The following is a 22,813-nucleotide window of genomic DNA, read 5'->3' on the forward strand; positions in this document are numbered from 1 at the left end:
ACTTAAAACAACAACGAGCAACATTTTCTGGAAGGCATTAAAGATATCAGTCTGAATAATCGGCTATTGGTATCAGTGAAAACATTTTTAATATCGGTGCATCTCTAGTTTATATTGATATATGCTGGTTGCGAAAACAACCTAACCAGTGAGACAATATGCAACTAAAAGCCGCACATAAGTGAAGTCATAGATCACTGTCTAACAAACACATCCTCTGTGGTATTGTAAGGTTAATTATACTCATTATTATTGCCTGAGGTTGAACTCTAGCGTCTGTCATGAGTAATGGCTCGATTCTTCAAGATGTTTGTCTTATCCACAAACAAACCGACAGATGTGCCAAAACAATGACCTTCACTTTTCTTTTCTTTTCGTAAGTGTTGCACGCGCACAAATGCACAAATACACGCACTTTGTTTTGTATGCATGTCTGATATGGAAAAAATTTATTTCTTTGATAGGCAGATATGATTATGAAAAAGCCCTTCATCAAGGACAAAGGAAAGACAAAAGTGATATAAAACAACAACTGTCAGGTTAATAAAACTATAAACCATAATGACAGGTGAAATAAGGCAACATCTCTGTTTGTTTGTTTCTCTGTCTTTCCTTTAAAAAACCTTGACAATCTATTTGTCCTTGATCTGTCAATCTGTCTGTCTATCAGGGGCCGGATGCACCAGATGGGTGTTGGGTGTAAGCCCTACATCGGGCTTAGCTACATCTGGCTTTGTGAAAAATATTTACTGTCTGTTGCACCTGCATCTGAAACCCTCGCTGCTTCCGAAAACTCAAGGCAGTGACTCGTTGCCTCGCTGCCTCATGAGGAAATCACTTTGGAGGCATGAAGGCAGCTCAGAGAAAGACTTTCGGACACACTTCAAAGGCAGCGTGTTTGAAATATAAACAGAGAGCTCCTTTGTGATAACTAATCACATATTTCAAAACTACAATACTAATTTCTCGCTAGAAATGCAATTAAAAGGTGTAAAAAGTGAAAATCTACCTTTATTTACACTAAATTGGTGGTCCAGTCGCGTCCTTGGCCCCCATTTTATTTTTTCGAACTCGACCGGGCTCGACCAATCACATTCTTAATGTACGTCCACGCATAGGTATCTCAGAATACAGGAAGTAAACCAAACATTGAATTGCCTTGATGCCTTCCTGCCTTGAAATTTAGAGTTTTAGGACGCAGCCTATGATCAGGCGCAGCTTCGCTCAGCGTAGACGATGCACATCCCCACGTATGGTGCGTCACGTGCAGATCCATCCAAACAAAACCTGCATTAACTAAACTAAAGATTTTCTGTTTGCACAAAAAGTACATTTTAACAGTTTTACTCAATTAAAACGAAATTAAAAACAGCTGTTAATAAGTGCTCTATCTTCTAAAAATCTAAGAATTATTGGTGGGGTCTCGCACGTCATGCATGAAAGCCCACTGCGTGCGTACCCTGTGTGAATCAGACGCGCCAATGTCTTGGCAATTTAATTATTTATTTATTTTTGCCATAGAAACAACGCAAAACTTGATATTTATGCCTGCTCTTGACTAGACGTAAGATTAAGTCTCAGACGTGCGCTACGCCTTGATGATGCAACAGTATGAATTCTACATAGGGCGTAAAGTTTCTTTTTATTCCCAGATTAGCTTTACGACCAGGTGTACGCCCAGCTGGTGCAACCGGCCCCTGGTGTAGTTAAGGCTATCTGTGCACTTAACAGAGGATGATACAGAGGTTGTCTGTGCTGTGATGTAAACACTTTCATGTTATGGATGTTTTTAACTTAACTGCTCCGCATTATCACATAAATGAACTATTTAGCCAGTGTGACCCTAGAAAGACCTTTTCATCAAATGTTTGTGAGAGAGCTAAATGTCCTGACGAACATCCATTTCAACTTTTTCATTTAAACCAATTTTTTAGATCTTATGCTATTTAGTTTTTTGTAAAGTGTGTTATCGCAGCAGCGTATGAGCTCCAAGGGATTCTCTTACAACACACAACCAAAGACTACACCTCAGACTTATGGTGCTTTCACACCAGACACGGAAGAGGCTGCAAGCGCGAGTGATTTATATGTTAAGTCAATGCAAAGACAAGAATAGGCATTCTGCAGCGGAGCAAAGATGGCGCAGAACACGGGACGCAGATGACACGTTATGTGCAAATTGAGTGTTGACGCGTGATTTGAGCAAGTTAAAAAATCTGAATTTCGTGCCGCGTTCACCAATCAGGAGCTTGCTCTAGCAGTGACTTGATAACAGGAAGTGAGCCGAAGCAGAAAAACAAAACAACAATGGAGGACAATCATCATCGCTACACGAGACATCTTCGTACTTTTACACGAATCTAAAGGATCTTGTTTGGAAGAAAGTGAGTGAGGAGGTCGAACAATCTGGTAAGTTTACTCAATTTGAGCTATGGCCCCTTCCATGGTGCGAATTTCCGTGTGAATGTCTTGGATGACTAGAATTTCACACGCGACTTTCACGCACGAATGAAGCGAGTAAATTCAAAATGTTCAAGCATCCAACTATGCGCAAATAGCGCGTTTTGTCGCTTCTTCCGCATCTGGTGTGAACGTACAGTTATGTTTAAAGGTATCTCAAAATTTAAGGGGGTAGTTCACCCCCTAAAAAGGATTTCATTAATGTTTACTCGCCCTCAGGTTGTTCAAAACCTGTAAACATTTCTTTGTTCTGCTGAACACAAAGGTAGATATCTGTAACCAAAAAAATACAATGGAAGTCAATGGTGCTCCAAAATTGTTTAGTTTAAAACTTTTTTTGTCAGCCGACCCTCTTGACCTAAATTATTTACTTTAAGGAACCCCTGAGGTTTTAAATTAATACTTAATACAGTAATTTAATAGCACATTTGCAGTTTAACATCAATGACAATTGTACAATATGTATTGTTTCACATAAATGTTTTATTTTGAATTTTAGATTTTAAAATTATTTATTTACATTTAATGCTTTAAGTGTAATGAATTGTTTTTCATCAACTCACGAACCCTCTGCAATTCCCTTGCGAACCAAGAGGGGTTCTTAAACCCCAGTTTGGTAAACCCTGTGTTAAAAACATTGCTCAAAATATCTTCCTTTGTGTTTAGCAGAAAAAAAATACATTTATTAAGTTTCAAAACAACTTAAAGGGACATTTCACTTTTTTTGAAAATGTGCTTATTTTCCAGCTCCCCTGGAGTTAAACATTTGATTCTTGCCACTTTGGAATCCATTCGGCTGATCTTTGGGTCTGGTGGTAGCAATTTTGGCATGGCTTGGCATAATCCATTGAATCTGATTAGACCATTAGCATCGCGCTAAAAACATAAGCAAAGAGTTTTGATATTTTTCCTATTTAAAACTTGACTCTTCTGTAGTAGACTGACAGAAAATTAAACGTGGCGATTTTCTAGGCAGATATGGGCAGGACTATACTCTCATGCCTGAAAATAGTCCCCTGCCATTGAAAGATACTAAGGGGACTATTTTCATTGCGCCTCCTGCAGTCATGTTACAACAGCAAAGTCCTTGATTATTACGCCACAATGAGAGTATAGTTCCTAACCATATCTGCCTAGAAAATCACAAATTTAAATTTTCTGTCAGTCTTAGTACACGATGTAACTACAGAAGAGTCAAATTTTAAATAGGAAAAATATCCAAACTCTTTGGTTATTTTTTAGCACGATGCTAATGGTCTAATCAGATTCAATGGATTATGCTAAGCTATGCTAAAAGTGCTAGAGCCAGACCCGGTGATCAGCTGAATGGATTCATTAACTCTAGGGGAGCTGGAAAATGAGCATATTTTCAAAAAAAGTGGAGTGTCCCTTTAAGGGGGAACTATGCATTTTTGGGTGAACTATTCCTTTAAGGCTATTTTTGGGAAAACAAAAATCTGGTACTGAACACACACCTGAGCGTCTCTCCGGATGAGCCTCGTCTTTTCCAGAGGTTGACCAGGCTGCTGGAACGGCTGGCTGCGGATGACGATTTTCCATCCCCGACATGCATGCGTACCACTGTCGACGTCGTGAAGGCGCTTCGTACGTTTCTCTCTGGCTTAGCGAGGATGATGTAAACCTTCGGCACAAACATGCAGCCCAGAGCGACGGTGGCGCTCAGACTGACAGAGAAACACATCGTGATGGTCTTGTAGTTCGAACCGAAGTAAATGGGCACGAACGCCAGCCAGATGATGCAAGTGGTGTACATGGTAAAGGCGATGTACTTCGCCTCGTTGAAATTCGCCGGAACGTTGCGCGTCTTGAACGCGTAGAAGGTGCAGCTCATGATAAGCAGACCGTTGTACCCCAGCGGCGCCACCACACCCAGATTAGTGGTGTTACAGATCAGGTTGACCTCTCGGATGGACGGGTAGTCGTGGATGACGTCGGGAGGCTCCATTACGAAAAGCGCCACGATGATGCCCAGCTGCAGGAGGATCAGGAGGAAGGCGATGACCAGCTGGGCGCAGGCGCTCATGAAACGAGGTTTCTTGGTGCATATTTTCTTCTTGCTTCCAGCCAGAATTCGAGCGATGCGATTGGTCTTGGTGACGAGGGCGGAGTAGCTCATGGCGGGAGACAGGCCGATGCCAAGACGCTGCAGGTAGCAGTAAATCACTTGAGGTTTGGTGATAAGACAGAAGGTGCAGAGATATCCCAAACAGATTCCCGCCAGGATGATGTAGCAGAGCTCGCGACTGGATGATTTCACCACCGGGGTGTCGCGGTAGATGATGAAGATGGAGGTGACGAAAAACGTGGCCATCAGGCCCAAACAGGCGAAGACCACAGCGGCGATGGGCTCGGGGTCTCCCCACCTCAAATACTTTACTGGGATGGGGTCACACCCTGCCAAGAGAGAGAGACAATTCGTAACATTTGCTAAAGAGACATTTATAAAAAGATTTAAGGCTCAGCCCTATTATATTAGTATTTGCATGACGTTGCTTTCTTTGTAAATATGATGGGATGAATGGGTGGTGATGGGGTAGACAGATTGACCATAGGCAGACAGATTTGATAAGTTCAGCTCTGTTGACCTTCAGCTCAGCTCAATAACCGTATGCAAACTGAAATGATTTATTGAAATGGATTTGGTCTCCGTGGTGGACAAATAAATCTCTCTTCCCGTCTCTCTTGTAAATTTAATAGAGATACAATCATGCACTCTGCAAAATAATTTCATTTGCTCATGATGTCCCTCAATGCGCATTATATTTCTATTAGAGGATCTGTGTGCGTTTGGGGCTTCGGCACTTTGCAAATTTAGATTTACAGAACTAAATAGATGAAAAATGTTATTGGATCTCAACGACACATCTGTTTCATCAATCCACAGGCGGCCGGCGATCTCAACGCTGTGGTGTTTATCGGTCAGTGGGTTCGTCTCTTCTGCAACTCACCTGTGAGGTCATCGGTGGTCCAAGATCCCATCTCACACGCTCGACAGGTGTACTCGTCAAAAACAAACTCGTTGTCTTTACAGGGAGTACAAGTCCAACAGCAGCTCACCTCACCTTTACGAATCACCTGCGGATAGATGGACGGAAGATGGAGAGAGAGATTTTGATCAGGTCACGGTCAACAGAAAAATAAATAATAAATGCAAACCAATATATTAAACATTATGTAGCACCTAACCTTGATTTGACCTTTATCACAGGGTTCACTACACACAGATTTAATGATGTCATCTTTGTTGGGCCAGATCTCATCATCATCGATCTGCAGTCCACTGCTGTCCCAGCTGCCTACGTTGTTGTAGTCATAATAATCTTTCCCCATCTTCTTAAAATTCTTGATCACATAGCTACGAACAGTCAAACGCACAACACAAACATTAGTCTCATAGTTGTTTTAAATAGAAATGAAGGGTGACTAGTTCGTTGATTTATTGATTGACTGATTCAGTCTGAATAATTGATTGATACAAAGTAAACTAAAGGATATTTTGTATATGGTACAATATTATATACTGTACATTTATATTGAAACCTTTCCACACATTTAACTTAGTACAAAATAACACCCTTATATCAAACTGGTTATTACACAAAATAATGGTATTTTGAACTAAATAATCACTTAACACTGAGTGCCTTTACATGTACAGATTATGCTTAGTAAACTGATTATGTGTAGGTAATGCATTACGTAATAATATAACTTTTCTGTAAGTAACGAGTAAAGTAACGCATTACTTTATAAATGTACACATTAATATTTAAGTTACTTTTTCAAAAAAGTAATGCAAGTTACTTTTTTAGTTTAATTAATTTGATTAAAACTAAACGTAGTCACATTATGCACGCAATACGTACACGCCTGTGTGGGAACAGTTTGAGTCAGAAACTGAGATGGCAGGCCAGAGTTTAACATGTTTGTGATGAAATATGCAATTCCTGAATGCAAAACTTTTCTGTCATAAAAACACCTGCAAGGCCTGAAAATAATCAAGCCTCTGCCAAGAAAAAGTAACGCAAAAGTACCTAAAAAGTAAAAGTAACTAAGTAACGCAATTAGTTACTTTTTTTGGGAGTACCTTAATACAACCTGATCTCACAAATTTTTTGCTCATTTTTTCGTGGCATTCTCACGGATCTCCGCATTTTTCCGTGGCCCTGCTACGGACTGTCTTTTTTCTATTGATTAGAAAACAAGTTTCTATAATAAGCAGATTTTCGTTATCCATTTATTCTGTGCATGTAAACGCACTCAATGATATCTATGGGCACTTGTTTTTTTTAACGCACAGTCTAGTCTATAGATGAACTGATTCATTCATTTACTGACTAAACACATTAGCTAGAAGGCTGATTCATTGATTGATTGAGCGATTAGTGGCTACCTTCCAGGTGAATCTCCGTTCTCGTCGAAATAAATGTTTTCCCCGGTCACTCCGGTAAAGTTGGTCTTCATGAGGAAATCGAGTAGTTTGGCACCATCGATGGGTCTCATGGCATCACACAACCCCACAGTACCAGGACACAAAGATTTCTGCATATTATGAAGCCCATGAGCCATACTGTATATTGCATTTATCACGAAACCCATCTTGGTGTCCTGAGCGTACTGCTGCCGTAGAGAATCTCGCTCTGAGAGAGAGAGAGAGAGAGAGAGAGAGAGAGAGAGAGAGAGAGAGAGAGAGAGAGATTGATGATAAAATACTTTTCTTTCTGTCCTGAATGAAGTGTAATTGTGTTCAATTGTTTATGTGCAGTAAAAGCGATTAAATATGGTGGTGGAGAGACAGATATTTCTTCACTGTAAGAGAGATGTACAGTATGTATCGGGTTTCTGTTAGACGTAGCTGTAGAGGCTATAACTTACACCGCTGTCAGATTTACACTAAAGTAGCCGTCTTTATAACTCTTATGAAGCGGTAAGGTGAGACACATTGCCATTTATACACCTTGTATTAAAATATGTCCTTGGCTACTAGATCATTTTTCACTATTTACACGCTGTCTTGATCCACAAGCATTACAGTTTGGTGAAAAATGTGTCTCCTGTGGTCTGTGCTTTTTATCCGTTTGAGAATATCATCCTGTGTGAAGGTCTTTTGTAACCATATTGTATGCAAAAATATTGGATGTAACAAGATTGAGCACTGCTATATAACTATAAACAGAGGGACTATAGGGGGCTGCTCTGGGGACAGAAGTCCCGCCTTTCAGTAAAAAGAACCAATCATCAATCAATAAAGACTGAAGATTCTCTGGGGGAGGAGCTTGTGACAACCTATGCACATGCGCAGTAGCTGAAATTACCTAAAAAAAATCTTTTTAACGCAATTAAAGCTTAAAGGATTACTCAGCCACATATTATGCAAGATGTTTTCTTTGTTTTTAGAGAAAAACAGTCCAGGACTTTTCTCCATAAAGTGGACATTAGTGGACCTCAACAGTTTATAATTTCAATGCAGCTTCAAAAGGAGGCATAAACCAAGACATAAGGGTCTTATCTAGCTAAACGATGATAATTTTTGCAAAAAAATATATAAAAATTTACTTTTTAACCACAACTTCTCGTCTTGCACTTGCCATGTGATGCGCCAGCACGACCTTATGTATTACGTAATCACGTTGAAAGGTTACATATGTGAAACGCACACTTGCAGACAATTTTAAACAATAAACCGACACAAAGACATTAATATTATTTAATGTACAACAACGTCTGAACCCTCTTCTTTCTCCACACTTGTAAACACTGGGGCGATAATTTTACATACATAATGCACGGCTCGTGCAAGACGAGAAGTTGAAGTTAAAAAGTATTTATTTGTTTTTTGTTGAAAATGACGAACATTTTGCTAGATAAGACTCTTATGCCTTGGTTGGGATTGTTTAGAGCAGGGGTCTCCAACCATTTTGTGAGCAAGGGCTACCACAATTGAAAAAACAATCTGGAGGGCTACATTTTTTTATATGGTCTACTCAAAACTTTTTCTTTTACTTGTTGATTTTATTTTATTTTACCTGTTGATAAGTTTTAACATTGTTTAAAAGTTAACATACATAAAAGATGCCAAGCTAATAAAAAATGTATGGGGCTCTATCATACACCTGGCGCAATGCGGCGCAATGCAGCACAATGCCCGACGCAAGAGTCTTTTGCTAGTTTCAACCCAGCGCAATTATCATTTTCACGTTTAGCGCCACGTTGTTTAAATAGCAAATGCATTTGCGCCCAGTTTTGCGTCCGTGGGCGTTCTGGTCTAAAAACGAGGTGTGTTCTGGGGCATTGTTGGCGCGTTGCTATTTTGAGGCAACTAAAATAGACTACGCCATTGACCAACAAAAACCTGATCTAAAGTCTAAAGTCAATGGCACAATATTGTTTTTGTTATTTAATGAGTGTGTTAGAAATATGCCCCTATAAACGGGACGACAACACGGGTTTGCTTATCACATACATGAATGCGCAGCAGCACAAAAACACTTTTAAATATGAAAGATTAAAGGATTAAACTGTAAAAGATTATTTTTGAGTCTCTTGGACATAAATGCGGACCGATTATGAGACGTTATAATGTGGAAAGGGCTGCTTCACCTGCAGCCTGGTAAGTAAATAAATGCTTTGCTTTAAACAAATGCATATGTTTTTAAATGTTTTTTAAATGCTACCCTATGGGTTTATTGTATATGATGACTCGGTACTGGTGAGATGAGAAACATTTTAAGTAATGCTTTTTAAAAATCTCATGGTGCTGTCTGAGTGCTGAAACACTTTGGCTCTCCACACGTTTGTAAATTCTTTATCTCTTGTTTATATTTTTTTGAGTACAAACCTTTTCTTGCATATTTGCGAATTATTTTATGAGATTACAATGATTATGTAGGATATCAATACATTTACAGCAAATAAAAGCCTGCTACTTTTACGCCTTTTAAAGGTTTAAATCTAAAAAATGAATATTTTATATTTTTTAACATTATTCCTAAACTGGTGGTCTTCTTCCTCCGCTTCGTTTTTCAGTTTACAAAGTGCATAATCTAAATAGGGATTAGCACCAGCGCAACTGGCTTTTAAAGGGGATGAGAGATAAGACTCTCGTTGGTTTATTGCACGTTACGCCCAAAACACACAAATTACTCATTAGGATAATATGAACAACCCTTTTCGACCATGCGCTTGACGCACAAACAATTTTTCCCATCATTAAATTAGCAAAAATGGCATCAGACACGCCCATTTAGGTAGTGCGCTTTAGACAATGCGCTTAGTTTGTTAAAATAGGGACCATTATATATAAATATTAAAATTGAGGCTATGAATAGAATGTGCTTTGATGAGGTCCACTAAAGTTTACTATATGAAGAAAAATCATTGAATGTTTTCCTAAAAAACGTAATTTTTTATCATCTTGGATGACATGGGGGTGAGAAAATTATCAGGATTTTTTTATGAAAGTAGGGTAATCCTTTCAGATACTGTAGGACTTTGGTCTTGCATGACTGAAATAACTGCCCAGAAGTGTTGCAAAGAAGGCTGCCTAGTGCCGTAACTTCCCTAAAGGTACTTTGCTATTGGTACAGTAAATTGTAGTTTGTCTCATAGTACTAGTATGAGTTAAAACTGTTCAATCAGATATGTCTGTGCAATGCTTTAGTGGGGTTGTGACTCACTGCTGCAGGTTCGGTTGTATTTGAGGTTCTCCTGCGGATGTCCTTTCAGTTTGCATTGAAAGCGATGCTGCCAGAACTCGGGGAACCACGGATTTCGTGGGTTGTTGTCGGGTCGTAGCTTCAGGTAATAATCGTCGAACCACTTCACATCCGCCGACTGCAGCTTTATTGTTATCCCGCCGGCGGCCTCTCGCACGTACCCGTCAGTGACATCATAACGGTCCGCCCACCCGTCACTGCGATTGGACAAGAGAACAAATGAATGTGTTAAGTGAAAATCAGTGTGCTTGCATCTAGGTGTCTGAATGTCTGTCTGCGTGTGTGGGTTTTTGGCATCAATGGATTGAATCGCTCGATATGTTTTGCCAAAGGAATCATCTGAAACTCGCATTGACTGATACATTTGAACAAATTAAATGGTTTGATACAAAGTAGATACAAATTGCCAATTAAATGAACACCCACACACTGACTCATTTTTCTCTGCCTGCGCCGCCAGTTTCCCCAGTAACCATGACAACAAGAGACATAGTTTTAAAAGACTGATAATCCTTCATGTGAATCTCTCACTTACAGTACATCTGTATATACAATACAGTATGTGTGAAAGAACTTTATAGGGCATATGGCACTGAATTATTTCTATGCACAGACACGCACAGATGGACCCGTGGTGATTGATGAGTTCATGTATTATAGATGCATACCTATCAACCCTCCAGTTTTTCCCGGGATATTCCCGTATTTTACCATTTTTTCCCACCATCAGTTTTTCTGTATTTGTCCCGTATTTTTAGTCTTTCTATTAAAAAATCCCACTGGCCGTATTAGATTTTTGCTAAATTCACCTCAGGTAAAGCAGGCGGCAGTATATCTGTAACATATCACTCAAACGACATCCACCAATGAAACATGAAAGAAAAAAGCTTCCCGAGGATGGGTGGTGGATGACGAGCCGCGCACAAGTTACAACCGTCATGCACATGGTGTGCACGTCCGCCCGCCAGCATACACAAACTCACACAAAAAATACTTTCTTACTTAATATTTTAGTTTTATTTTAAGTACAAATATCTAACAATTCTTAATTCTTGAATTAAGTATTTAAGAAAAAAGTAAACTTATTTCAAGATTTTTAAGCACAAATTCAATTAAATGTTATATTTTTTGTCTAAAAACAAGACTCATTTTCTTAGGTCATTTTGCTCATTACTTAAAGAATTGTTAGATATTGGTACTGAAAATAAAACAAAATACTAAATAAAAGTAGTACCCATCATTTTCCTTGCGTAGGAGTGAAAATGGGGGGGGGGGGGGTTGTGGTGTTAGAGTTCAGAAAATGTCCCTTATTTTCAAATCCCCATGTTGACGGCCAAAAATATAGACACAAATATGACTTCGGTGAAGTGCACCTGTGCAATCTTGGTATTAGCATGTTGTAAAAATTACGAAATATCGCACATATACATCGCAAAAATGTTGCTTATGTACAGTGTTGGGGGTAACGCATTACAAGTAACTTGAGTTACGTAATAATATTACTTTTCTGAAGTAACGAGTAAAGTAACGCATTACTTTTTAAATGTACACATTAATATTTGAGTTACTTTTTCAAAAAAGTAACTCAAGTTACTTTTTTTAGTTTAATTAATTTGATTAAAAAATATGTACTGAATTTAACTTAACGTATGCACTCTCTGTGCCTGTGTGGAAACAGTTTGAGTCAGAAACTGAGATGGCAGGCCAGAGCTAAACATTTTTGTGATGAAATATGCAATTTCTGAATGCAGAACTTTTCAGTCATAAAAACACCTGCAAGGCCTGAAAGAGATCAAGCTTTAGCCAAGAAAAAGTAACGCAAAAGTAACTAAAAGTAACGTAAGCATTACTTTCCATGAAAAGTAACTAAGTAATGCAATTAGTTACTTTTTTTGGGAGTAACTTAATAATGTAATGCATTACTTTTAAAAGTAACTTTCCCCAACACTGCTTATGTACACTCAAAATTCTGATGGGTTATTTTCAATATTGAAATTAACCCAGAAAATGTCTATATTTGACCCAACAATGGGTTAAAACAACCCAGCATTTTTAGTTGAACCAACCCAGCATGGGCTAAATTACAACCCAGCGGGTTGAAAATAACCCGGCATTTTTTGTAAATGCTGAGTGTAAATATTGTACATATATGTTGGGTTAATACATAAACCTATGCTGGGTTGTTTAATGCAATCTTATGGCGCTTTTCCATTGCATAGTACCCTACGGTTTGGTTTGGGTCCACTTACTTTTGTGAGCTTTTCCACTGGGTGCAGTACGTAGAACCTAATACTTTTTTTTTGTACCACCTCGATCGGGGTTCCAAGCGACCCGAGCTGATACCAAAACGTGACGCGAAAACACTGTAGATCACTGATTGGTCTGAGAGAATCGTCACTAGCATCGTCATCGCTATAATGTAAAGATTAGCTTTACCTTCATGCACTGTCTTGAGCAAACATGTTGTCATCTGTGCTCTGCTATAAGTTCCCAAACTCCCTTTTAGCAATGAAAAACATCGACAGGTTGAGAATCAGGAACACTATACCAGTTTTTATCAAACTTGCAGTTTGTGGCAGCGCATTCGCAACGTGCACGTTCACATACATGCTTAAACGCGACTTAAATGAGGCTCAGCAGAGTGTGCCGACAGATGCCAAGGGTGTTTGTACAGAAACTGTCATGTAAGGTAGTGATAAACGTGATGTGCAAACATCTATTTGTGGTGGTCAATTTTAATTTTGTGGCGGCCTGAGAAATAAATGAATGTATAGGAATGTACAACAACTCTCGCACTTGTATGATGTCACAGCAGTAGGCAGCACAAATATAACGACATGCCTATAATCCCTCCCACTGCAAAGTGTTACTAAAGCGGCATTAGGTTGTTTCAACCCATGGTTGGGTTAACAACAAGCCAGCATAGGTTTATTTATAACCCAACGTGTGTTCTGTCCAATATATACCCAGCATTGGGTTTAAAAACAGCAGAATTTACAGTGTAGTATTTTTATCTTGTTTTCCAGTACACATATCTAAATACTCTTAAATCAAGATACATTTACTTGAGAAGCAAAGTGAAAAGTCAAATATGGAGTTTTATAATCAGATCAAGAAAACATATCTGCCAGCGGGGTAAGAAACATAAACTTAATTCAAGTTTTAAATTAATTTTTTTTTACTTGACTTTGATCTTTTATTTTTTCAGAAAACAAGACTTAATATTTTTAGGTAGTTTGGCTTCTCAAATAAATGTATCTCGATGTAAGAATTTTATATTTGTACCTGAAAACAAAACAAAAATACTAAGTATTTACACGACCCTGAAAAATGCAGTCATAAGCTGGTAAGCTGGTTTTAGCTGGTCTTCCAGCTTGGTTATAGCTGGTGTAGGAAGGTGGTTTTGCTGGTGTAGCAAGCTGGTCTACCTGTGTTTTGGTCACTTTTTAAGCTGGACTTAGCTGGTCAGGCTGGAAGACCAGCTGACCCACCAGCATCACCAGCTTTGTCAGACTGGGAGGACCAGTGTAAACCAGCTAGTGCCACCTTAAACCAGCTTATGCTGGTCTTAGCTGGATTTTTCAGTAGGGAAATATAGTCCAGAGAGCACACATTTGTCTCACTTATCTAACAGACCCATTTCATGCAGTGGCAAACTCTAACATCTAATAATAATGAGATAAACCCAACATGATCTCAAGGCAAGTCGTGTTATAGTCACGAAAAATTTGATTAATTTATTTGTGTCCATGGCACGAAACTCAGCTTTTTTTTCGTGCTTTGAGCATGAATGTCTTTTTCATGTCACTCAGCACGAATAAATACTTTTTTGTGTCCGTGGCACGACTTTCTTTTTCATATAATTTTATGTATTGTTTTTTCCTATTTTGAAATTATTGTCGCTTGGGGTTGAGGTTACATTTGGGGTTTGGGTTAGGATGTACTTTTATGTATTGGTTTCTACATGTTTTTCCCACTTTTAAAACTATTCTAGTCTGGAGTTGGGGTAAGAGTGTCTAAAAATGTAACAGAAAGTGATTCTAACCCCAACCCCAAGCGATAACGGGGAGAAAATAGGGGCAAGAATTAGAAAAACAATACATAAAATGAAATGAAAAGAAAGAAAACAAAAAACTATTTATAGAAATTCTTTAAAAAAGACTTTGGTGCTCAAAGACACAAAAAAGCTGAATTTTGTGCCATGGACGCAAATAAATTAATCAAATTTTTTGTGACTACAACATGACTTTCCATGAGATCAGTCAGGTACATCTGAAATGTACCTTAGAGGTGGTTTACACCTGGTATTATAATGGATTTTGGCCAATAGGATCACAATTGGACGACACTAAATATAGGTGTAAACGTGGTGTAAAATGTTTTGAGCTTGTTGAGCACATTCAGAGGTAGTCAAAAACGCATTCGACCAGATAGCCTATGTGGTGCAGACGCGCATATGGTCGAATGCATTCGAATAGCCACAAAACACTGCCTACTCTCCACCTATTGATCTAATGTAATGTACTGAGCACAATGTTTTTCCACTTGACATGACTTCAAGCACGAACCCACGGTGTTCAGTGAGATCATTAGGCTTTCATTGATAAAACTGCGGCGGCTACTCAACCGCCTCTTTTATCTTTGTTTATTTGATTAATTGCTCTGAAATATCACAAAAAGCTCTTACCTATACATACAGTATATACGAAACACTGTGCAGTATGTTTATTAACAACACAAGCAGCAGACTCTGACTTAATATTAGTTAACGTCATTTAAATGACAGCAGAGGGACTCGCCCACAACCCACCCCCTTACTAATCAGGACAGAAGCGGTCGAAAGTGGGCAAAAGAGACAGATTTAAATACCAGGTGTAAACGTGATGTGTCTCTCTTGTCCACTTGTGATCCGATTGACCAAAACACATCTTAATACCACATTTAAACAGTCCCTTTAGACACCGCAGCATCTGTCCGAATTTGTTCTGGCATCAGGTGTGGGCCTATGATACTTTAAAATACCTTCTTGGATAAACCTCTCACTGGATTCTGGATCAAAGCATGGGTGTGTATGTATGCAGCTTTGTGCTTCTACCAATCAATTTCACCCCGCGGGCAGGACAGCATCAGACATCTGCCCGGGGTCCAATTTTTCATACCACAACACAGACGCAGGTAATAAATAAACTCACATCCCTCTACAAAACACTCTTCAGTACAGATAAGAACACAGTCACCTCTGTAATGACACTAGAAGAATAAGAGCTCTTTCTCTCTCTCTGTCTCTCTCTCTCTCTCTCTCTCTCTCTCTCTCTCACTTACACACACACACTGAGGGTGCAGATGGCATCATTGTGGGTAAATTCATCTGACACCCTTTGCGGTTGTGCTGGAGACCTCACTGCTGGCTGCGCCATGATTGGCTGAGACTGTAACCATGGCGACAGCACTGGTGTATTTATTGGGGATTCCGAGGGACAACGCTGAGACTGTTGGTGTGTGTCGGTGTACCAGAGGAAGTGTTATTGCTCAAATATTACATTTTGATATTTTAGGAAACATAATGGAGTTCTCAATTATTGTTTTTTTCTTTTCAATTTAGAAAACATTTTCACTGTAAAAATTCATAGCCATAGCCATCATAAAGACATTAGTCTTAGTTTAACTAATATTAATACCAATTATAAAAATAGTAAATAATAAAAAACAGTCAAATATTAAAGGCGCTCTAAGCGAATTGAAGCGTTTTAGACCATAAAACATTTTTTGTAACATACCGGAAACATCTCCTCACTATCTGCTTGCTGCCTGTCCGCTGATCAAACTGTAAAAAACACGATCTCTGTAGACAGCCCAGGCTTCACAAACGGCAATATCAACAAGTGGCCAAACCTAGCATCACATAACAAAACAAAGTATTCCAGCCAATAAACGACAAAAAGGATTTGGGGGTGAGGTTGGACGCGTTCATGAAAGCACGGAAGGGAGGGGGAGGGGGAGGAGTTAGCTACGCTCCGTCTGTTTGAAAACACTTTCAAACGTCAACAATAACTAACGTCTCGCAGATTCGCTTAGAGAGCCTTTAAAATAGTAAAAAATTAATACACTAAAGATACAGACTTTGTATACAGTTCTTAAAAATATTTGGCATACGCTTTTATCCAAAGCAACTTAAAGGGGGAACATTTTTCTCAGTATCTGTGTCCTCTGGGTTCAAACCGGGTGTGCCTTATGTGGCATTCACACCAGATGCGGAAGAGGTGACAAGCGCAAGTGATTTACATGTAAAGTCAATGCAAAGACGCGAATAGGCATCCTGCAACGCAGTACCCATAAAAGGGGCGGAATGAGCGGTGCGGAGCACGCGGAACGCGCAAAAGACATGGATGGCGCGTTCTGTGCGAATTGAGCTTTGCCGCGGGTTAAAAAATCTGAACTTTGGCGGATATTCGCGCCACGTTTACCAATAAGGAGCTTGCTCTTGTAGTCACGTGATTACAGGGAGCAAGCGGAGTCACAGAAGCCGCTCCCATGACGTGAATTTCCGCGTGAATGTCTCGAATGGCTAGAATTTCACGCGCTGCTTCAAAATGTTCAAGCGTCCAACTACGCGAGAATAGCGTGTTTTTGCCGCCTCTACCAGGGCTGGTGTTAACGCAGGGTAATACATCTTAAAAAGTAAAGCCGCTGAATCGTTGATTGCCCCCTAGTGGCTGGCCACAGTACAAGTCATAAACCCCGCCCTCTACATGCAAATGAACGGGACTCGACTTTAAATAAAAAAATCATTTACACTTACACATCCGAAAAATGGTTTTGGTCCTTAAAGATAATTGTTATCGCACTGATATATGTTCAATTGTTCATTTTTGTGCTAAGTTTTTCTAGCAATTTGATGCTATAGAAACGGGGCGTGTCGTTATGATTAGCGTCGTTGAATTGAACATGCGAGCGTTTGGACAGAAGTTTGATACCACGGCTCCACAGATGATTCCTTCTGGGCATGCCCCGGCTCCAAACTGGCGTTTTAACGTTACATGGCACCAGCCATGTACTGACATTTTTTGCTTCACTTCATTAAAATGGAAGGAAGCGGCGTTGCGTCATCCATCTTTTTTCACAGTATATGGTTCAAAACTATTCATTTTTGTGCTGCTAACGCAATGCTATACCAATGAGCTATTAATTAACACCAAGCAAAATAATCTACTTGTCTATGTCTATGCAATCCTAATGCTGTCTAGGAGAAACATTTGAGACATTTAAAAGAGAGATAGAAAGGGCAACTCTTGTCACTGTCACTCCCAAGGTGAAGGATTTAATACGAAACGACCCACAACACACTTTGTCATGCAACCGCGCTCTCGCCCTGGAACAAGAGCTGCGTACCGGAGATAACTTTAACCGTGTCGACACACAAACACTGGCAGAATGTAGTTGGCCTTCATCGAAGGGCGACTAGATCACAGATGTCACTTCACTGCCAACTTTCTCTCTCCGCTGTACCCTTTTCACCCCACAGCTATCGTGGTTTCCCACAATGCACTCTGACAAACAGCGTACTGGATAATTGTTATTTTATGTGAACGGTTGCTGAATCCTGTACGAACGGCGTGGGAAATAAATAAGTCAATGAACCGCATCTGTCATTCTGGAGAATATGCAAATGACACTGAATGCACACTGAAGCTTTATGCAGGGGTTTGGTTACTACTAGCATGATATATGAGTTTGCATTAAATAAATAAAAATGCTGTTTAAAGTCAATATAAAATTTATTTTACTTTCATAATTCTGAGTAAAAGGGAAATTTAATTTAAAAAAAGGCTAAAGCTATACATTTACACTTGCTATAAATTATAAAATAAAGTTTAATTAGCTTAAGTTATTTCAACTTTATTTTTAAAAAATTATAGGAATTCCTCACTTGTCAAGAAAGTTTAGATTAATTGTAATTTCAAATTGATTTAACTTTAAAGTGTGAGTGATTTTATCTACTGGGAACTTCAGTAGACATTTAATACCCGAACAGAAGCCAATGTGAACATGACAGTTTTGTAGACGAGTTCCCCGCCCTCCTGAAGAACTAAAACACTTGACTGAGACAGAAGGTCACTTTCACTCATGACAGCATCTCAATGGTAATGCCTGTCTTCAAATCTATCATTAAACTGCCTCTGCAGTTTGGTTGGTAGAGCAAAAATCGAACACTTCACCTTCAACTACTGGCAAGATTTGATCCAAGTCTGCATTACAGCAATATTAAACAAGAAATCATGGAAGGATCTTGACAGTAAGCAAGGTCAACTGTTATTTCATGTTGACTTGAATGAATTCACTTTCTTCTTGTTCACTGTGAGGATGAAACAAAGCATTAAACTATTCAACACAGCTCTGTTGTGGTCTCCCAAAGGGAAAGAGCTCTAATCTCTGCATGCCATGATGCACTCACACATTGTGTCACTATATTACTGATTCTGTTTTCTAGACGTCCATTGACTTAATATCAGACTAATAATAGTTTCTATCCCCTAAATCGAAACCTCACAGACACAAGAGCACACAATTAGACTTAGACTGAGCCTAAAATACATGTAAAAACATTATTTTGTTGTTGAGTAATTAATGTGAACATGTTCTATGCAGACTTCGCCAGGGTTCGTACAAGTTTCGAAAAGTTTTTTTTTTTTCGAATACGGGTCCAGCTGATGTTTCAAGGGTAAGCCATCCCTATCACTTCTTTTTATGGGGACTTCCCCCCAGAAAAGCACGCCCACAAGTCAATCAGCGGGAGAGCGAGAACAGACGCTGTTAAGTCAGAGGCATCACTTCACGCGACAGCTTTTTTTTTATCAAACTCAACAATGGCACAAAAAATGTGTGTTTTTGGATGTAAGGAGAAGAAAGCCATCATTATGGAAACTATGGATATAGTATGTTTTTCTGGGGTAGCAGCGGAGTTTTGCGTGTGTGTTTGTTTAACGCTGGATTTCATTAAAAAGTCCCAACCAGGTCATGAGTTGCATGTGGTAAGACTGACTTCTGTGTTATGTTGAATATTATATAAACGACATGAACATGTAGTGAATCATAAGTTATCCAGTGTTGTATAAAGTGTTGACTCGTGACTCGCTCCTCCCGCAGCTCGTAACTCCTCCCTCTGAATTTTTTCGTACATTATTGTAAAGAAACAAAATCTGTTAAAATCTGATAAAACTCTTTGGAGATATAAAGGATGTAATACTACTCTATAGGTACTCCAGATTAACATCAGATACACAGTAACAGGGTGTCTTATGGACGTTTTAAAGATCGAAAAACAACGGTTTTTGGTATTTTGGCAATGTTTTCCCAATTTCAATTTTTAGTAAATAAATGCAAATAAACCATAATTTTTATTAAGAATTTGGCAGAAATGTTGACTGTAGTTGACAGAATGAAAATTTAAATTATCTTTTCCTTAACGCATACCTATAAATAGTAAATCTACACTGTAAAAAATTATTTGCTGCCTTATATTTTTTTAGTTTAATCAACTCAGATTTACAACGTACCATTATATATCTTGACAAGAGATGAGTTGCTACAACTTATAAAATGAAGTTGACATATTTTAATTATATTTTACAAGTTATAACAACTCATCTCTAGTCAAGATAAATAATGGTAAGTTGAAATGATTTGCGATTTTTGTGTGAGCATATCAGTGAACACCCCTGACCACTCGGTGAGTTTCACGTCTTTGTAAACGAAAGTTTTATGCATTTTAGGAAGGATTGTTCCAGTGCACCTTTAAACCCATTTTAGAGGTGGGAGGTGAAACACAAACACCCGAAAATACTCGGGGCAGCCGCATATGTCGAAATTTCAGTCAAAACCGTTCTATTTCATCATAAACAATCTGAAAACAGGGCTTTAAGTGTAAAATACCGAACTTGTACTTTAAAGCAGCAAAGATTTTTTACAGTGTAGAAAAACTGAAAGGGACGATTAAAATATATATATTTTTTATTTTCTCTGTGGCTATATCTTATATATGTAAATATATAAAGTTGAATTAGCTTAACTTTAAAAAGTTAAAATTACTTGAAAATACAATTTGATTTTATTGTACTACACTCCTGGGGGAAATTTCAAATTGTCCATTTTTAATCTGTCTGAATCTTAATTCTCAGCAGCTAAAAAATGTCTTGCTCTCTCTCTCTCTCTCTCTCTCTCTCTCTCTCTCTCTCTCTCTCTCTCAAACAGTTGCAGACAACACTGTCTCCCCATCTTCATCTGAAAATGCCCGTCTCCGTGGATACGAGGAGACTGATCGCTATGGCAATAGATCTATACTGTAGCTGTCTGACAATCTGACAGCTACTTTTGGATTAGTAGTGGCAAGTTTTCAAAAGGGAGAGAGACTGATAAAGAAAAAAGAAGGATGTATTTGTGAAAGGAGGAAGTCGAATGATTAAACATGTGCTATTTCTCAACATTAACTTTACTGTTGTATTTGACCTTTTCTAAAGAGGTCACACCGGGTATCTCCCAATGCGAGAGACTGTGTATTTGTTTGTGTATGTGTGTTTGTGGAGGGTTTTAGTAATAGTCTGGGGATGAAACCAACCCAAAAGTATTATAATTCTGAGGTCAGTGGTATGTATTTATTTATCTATTTAAGTGTGTTTCACTTACAGATACATTACAGGGATACAGAGGTTGGTGAGGGTTAGGGAATAGAAAATATTATTACTCTGGCATGAAAACAATGAAAGTCTATGAGGTGTCCTTACTGATATAGTGTGTGTGCGTGTTAGAAAAGCAATAGCGGATGTCGGCCATGATGTCAGTCTTGATTAATGTGTGGGCAGGTTTGAGCAGGTATTTAAAATGAGATCATACAGCATCGATCAAACTCCCATCTCTGCAGAAACATTAATACAAGACTAAAACACCAATGCAACAGTGATTCATGTGACACACACACACACACACACACACACACACACACATACACACACAACAAAAGGTACAAGAGGCTAATATCTGAATTGACCAATCAGCATCCAGAATCTATTAAATAAAACAATGTTTTTCAACTGTTTTATATACAAAGAGTGTGTAATATTGTGCAGCAGTTTCTGTTATGTTTCTGTTGGTGTGTTTGTGTTATGAAATGGTTTGACAAAAAACATTTCACACCTTTCACACATACAAGCACCGCAGAGATCAGGCGTATAGTAAAGAGCTTTCTGATGCTGCGGTGAAACTGAATTATCTTGCATACATTCATAAACACAGGTATGATATTAAATGCTTAATGCGAGCGTAATGTACGTGTTTGGATTACCTCTGTATTTATTGGGTTTTGTGTCTCTATGCTATCTAATTATTTCCATCAGCTCTGTCAGGAGAGAAAATGAACAGGCAGATGGATACGTCCGCACTCGTTTATTTGTGAAGGATCATATTTGTCCTTGCCTTCGCACAGCTGTGCCCAAAATTTTACTCGCGTCTCTAGGAATGAAACTAGAAAATTCAGCTCTCTCTCTATCCCAGTGGGGAGAAACAATGAGCGGTCTTTAATATCTCATAAAAAAATTAGATTACAATTCCAATAAAATCAAATGTATACCAGAGATTTAGAAGAAAGACAGATTTACTAAACAGGGCAAATTAGCACCAATGGGAGTGGTAATATCTGCAGGTTATTTACTAAAAATTAAATAACACAGCTGATTTTCATAATGACCAACGCAATCTACTAAGAGCAGCGCAAATTATTGCAGGTTCACAAATAAGCAGAGCTGATGAGGTGCGAGTGATCTACTAACACCTGATGTGCTTAAGTTCAGCACCACGGACATCGCAGCGGAAAATCCTGTTTGTGAAATCCCAGTTAATCGCAGAAGTTTTGAAACGTCTAGTATTGTGTGAGACTTCTAGTGACTCCTCTTTAATTTCCTCTAGCAAATAATAAATAACATGGCTTGGCAAACAATATTTTTTATATAATATGTTCCTCTGGCGTTCCAAATAAACATGTTAAAAAATCCTCTGCCTTGTACCACACGCTCTCTAATGCCTCTTTTATCAGCAACAATTGCATCCATTTCAAGCGCAAAATGATTTAAGACATGCTTTATTGCACTGGAAAAAAAAAGATTCATTCAATTTACTCAATTTTTTAAGGTAAGTGGTTGCAATCAATTTATTTAAGCTACTCTACATTTAAACAAAAGTTTTTTCTTTTATTTTATTTGTTTGTTTAAATGTAGCTTAAATAAATCGATTGCAACCACTTACCTTAAAAATGTGATTAAATTGAACAAATCTTTAATATCAAATATCACATGCGCAAACCTAAATCGTGTTGCGTGAATCATTTAAATAATCTCCTCCCATAAATTTTGCATCTGAAAGGAACACTCCTAGAAATGCATATGCAATAATAAGGTTACAAAAATAATTAGACTACACTTTTTTAACCAGTTTCAGCATTATGCATGTGACATTTTTAGTCAAAAATAAAAATATAATTTCTTAGAGAATGTATTTATTACCAGTATACTGAATCCACTGTTTATATTTTCCCAAACCCCTGATGACAGAATGCAGACATCAAAAAATTG

The 22,813-nt window shown here is 38.4% G+C and overlaps 1 protein-coding gene across 2 annotated transcripts in view; it reads right to left on the bottom strand.

The window, feature by feature from the left end:
• Nucleotides 1–22,813, bottom strand: part of grm5b (glutamate receptor, metabotropic 5b) — a 73,857-nt gene that overhangs the window by 8,592 nt on the left and 42,452 nt on the right. For both annotated transcript variants that reach the window (XM_055197478.2, XM_055197477.2), the window contains exons 4-8: nt 10,158–10,393; nt 6,875–7,121; nt 5,668–5,836; nt 5,430–5,556; nt 3,936–4,875 (exon numbers count right to left, since the gene is read on the bottom strand). In XM_055197478.2, coding sequence (XP_055053453.2) covers nt 3,936–4,875; nt 5,430–5,556; nt 5,668–5,836; nt 6,875–7,121; nt 10,158–10,393 — 1,719 coding nt within the window. The remainder of the gene's footprint in view (nt 1–3,935; nt 4,876–5,429; nt 5,557–5,667; nt 5,837–6,874; nt 7,122–10,157; nt 10,394–22,813) is intronic.

Source organism: Misgurnus anguillicaudatus, chromosome 24 (assembly GCF_027580225.2).
Source record: "Misgurnus anguillicaudatus chromosome 24, ASM2758022v2, whole genome shotgun sequence".
In the NCBI taxonomy this organism is placed as follows: Eukaryota; Metazoa; Chordata; class Actinopteri; order Cypriniformes; family Cobitidae; genus Misgurnus; species Misgurnus anguillicaudatus.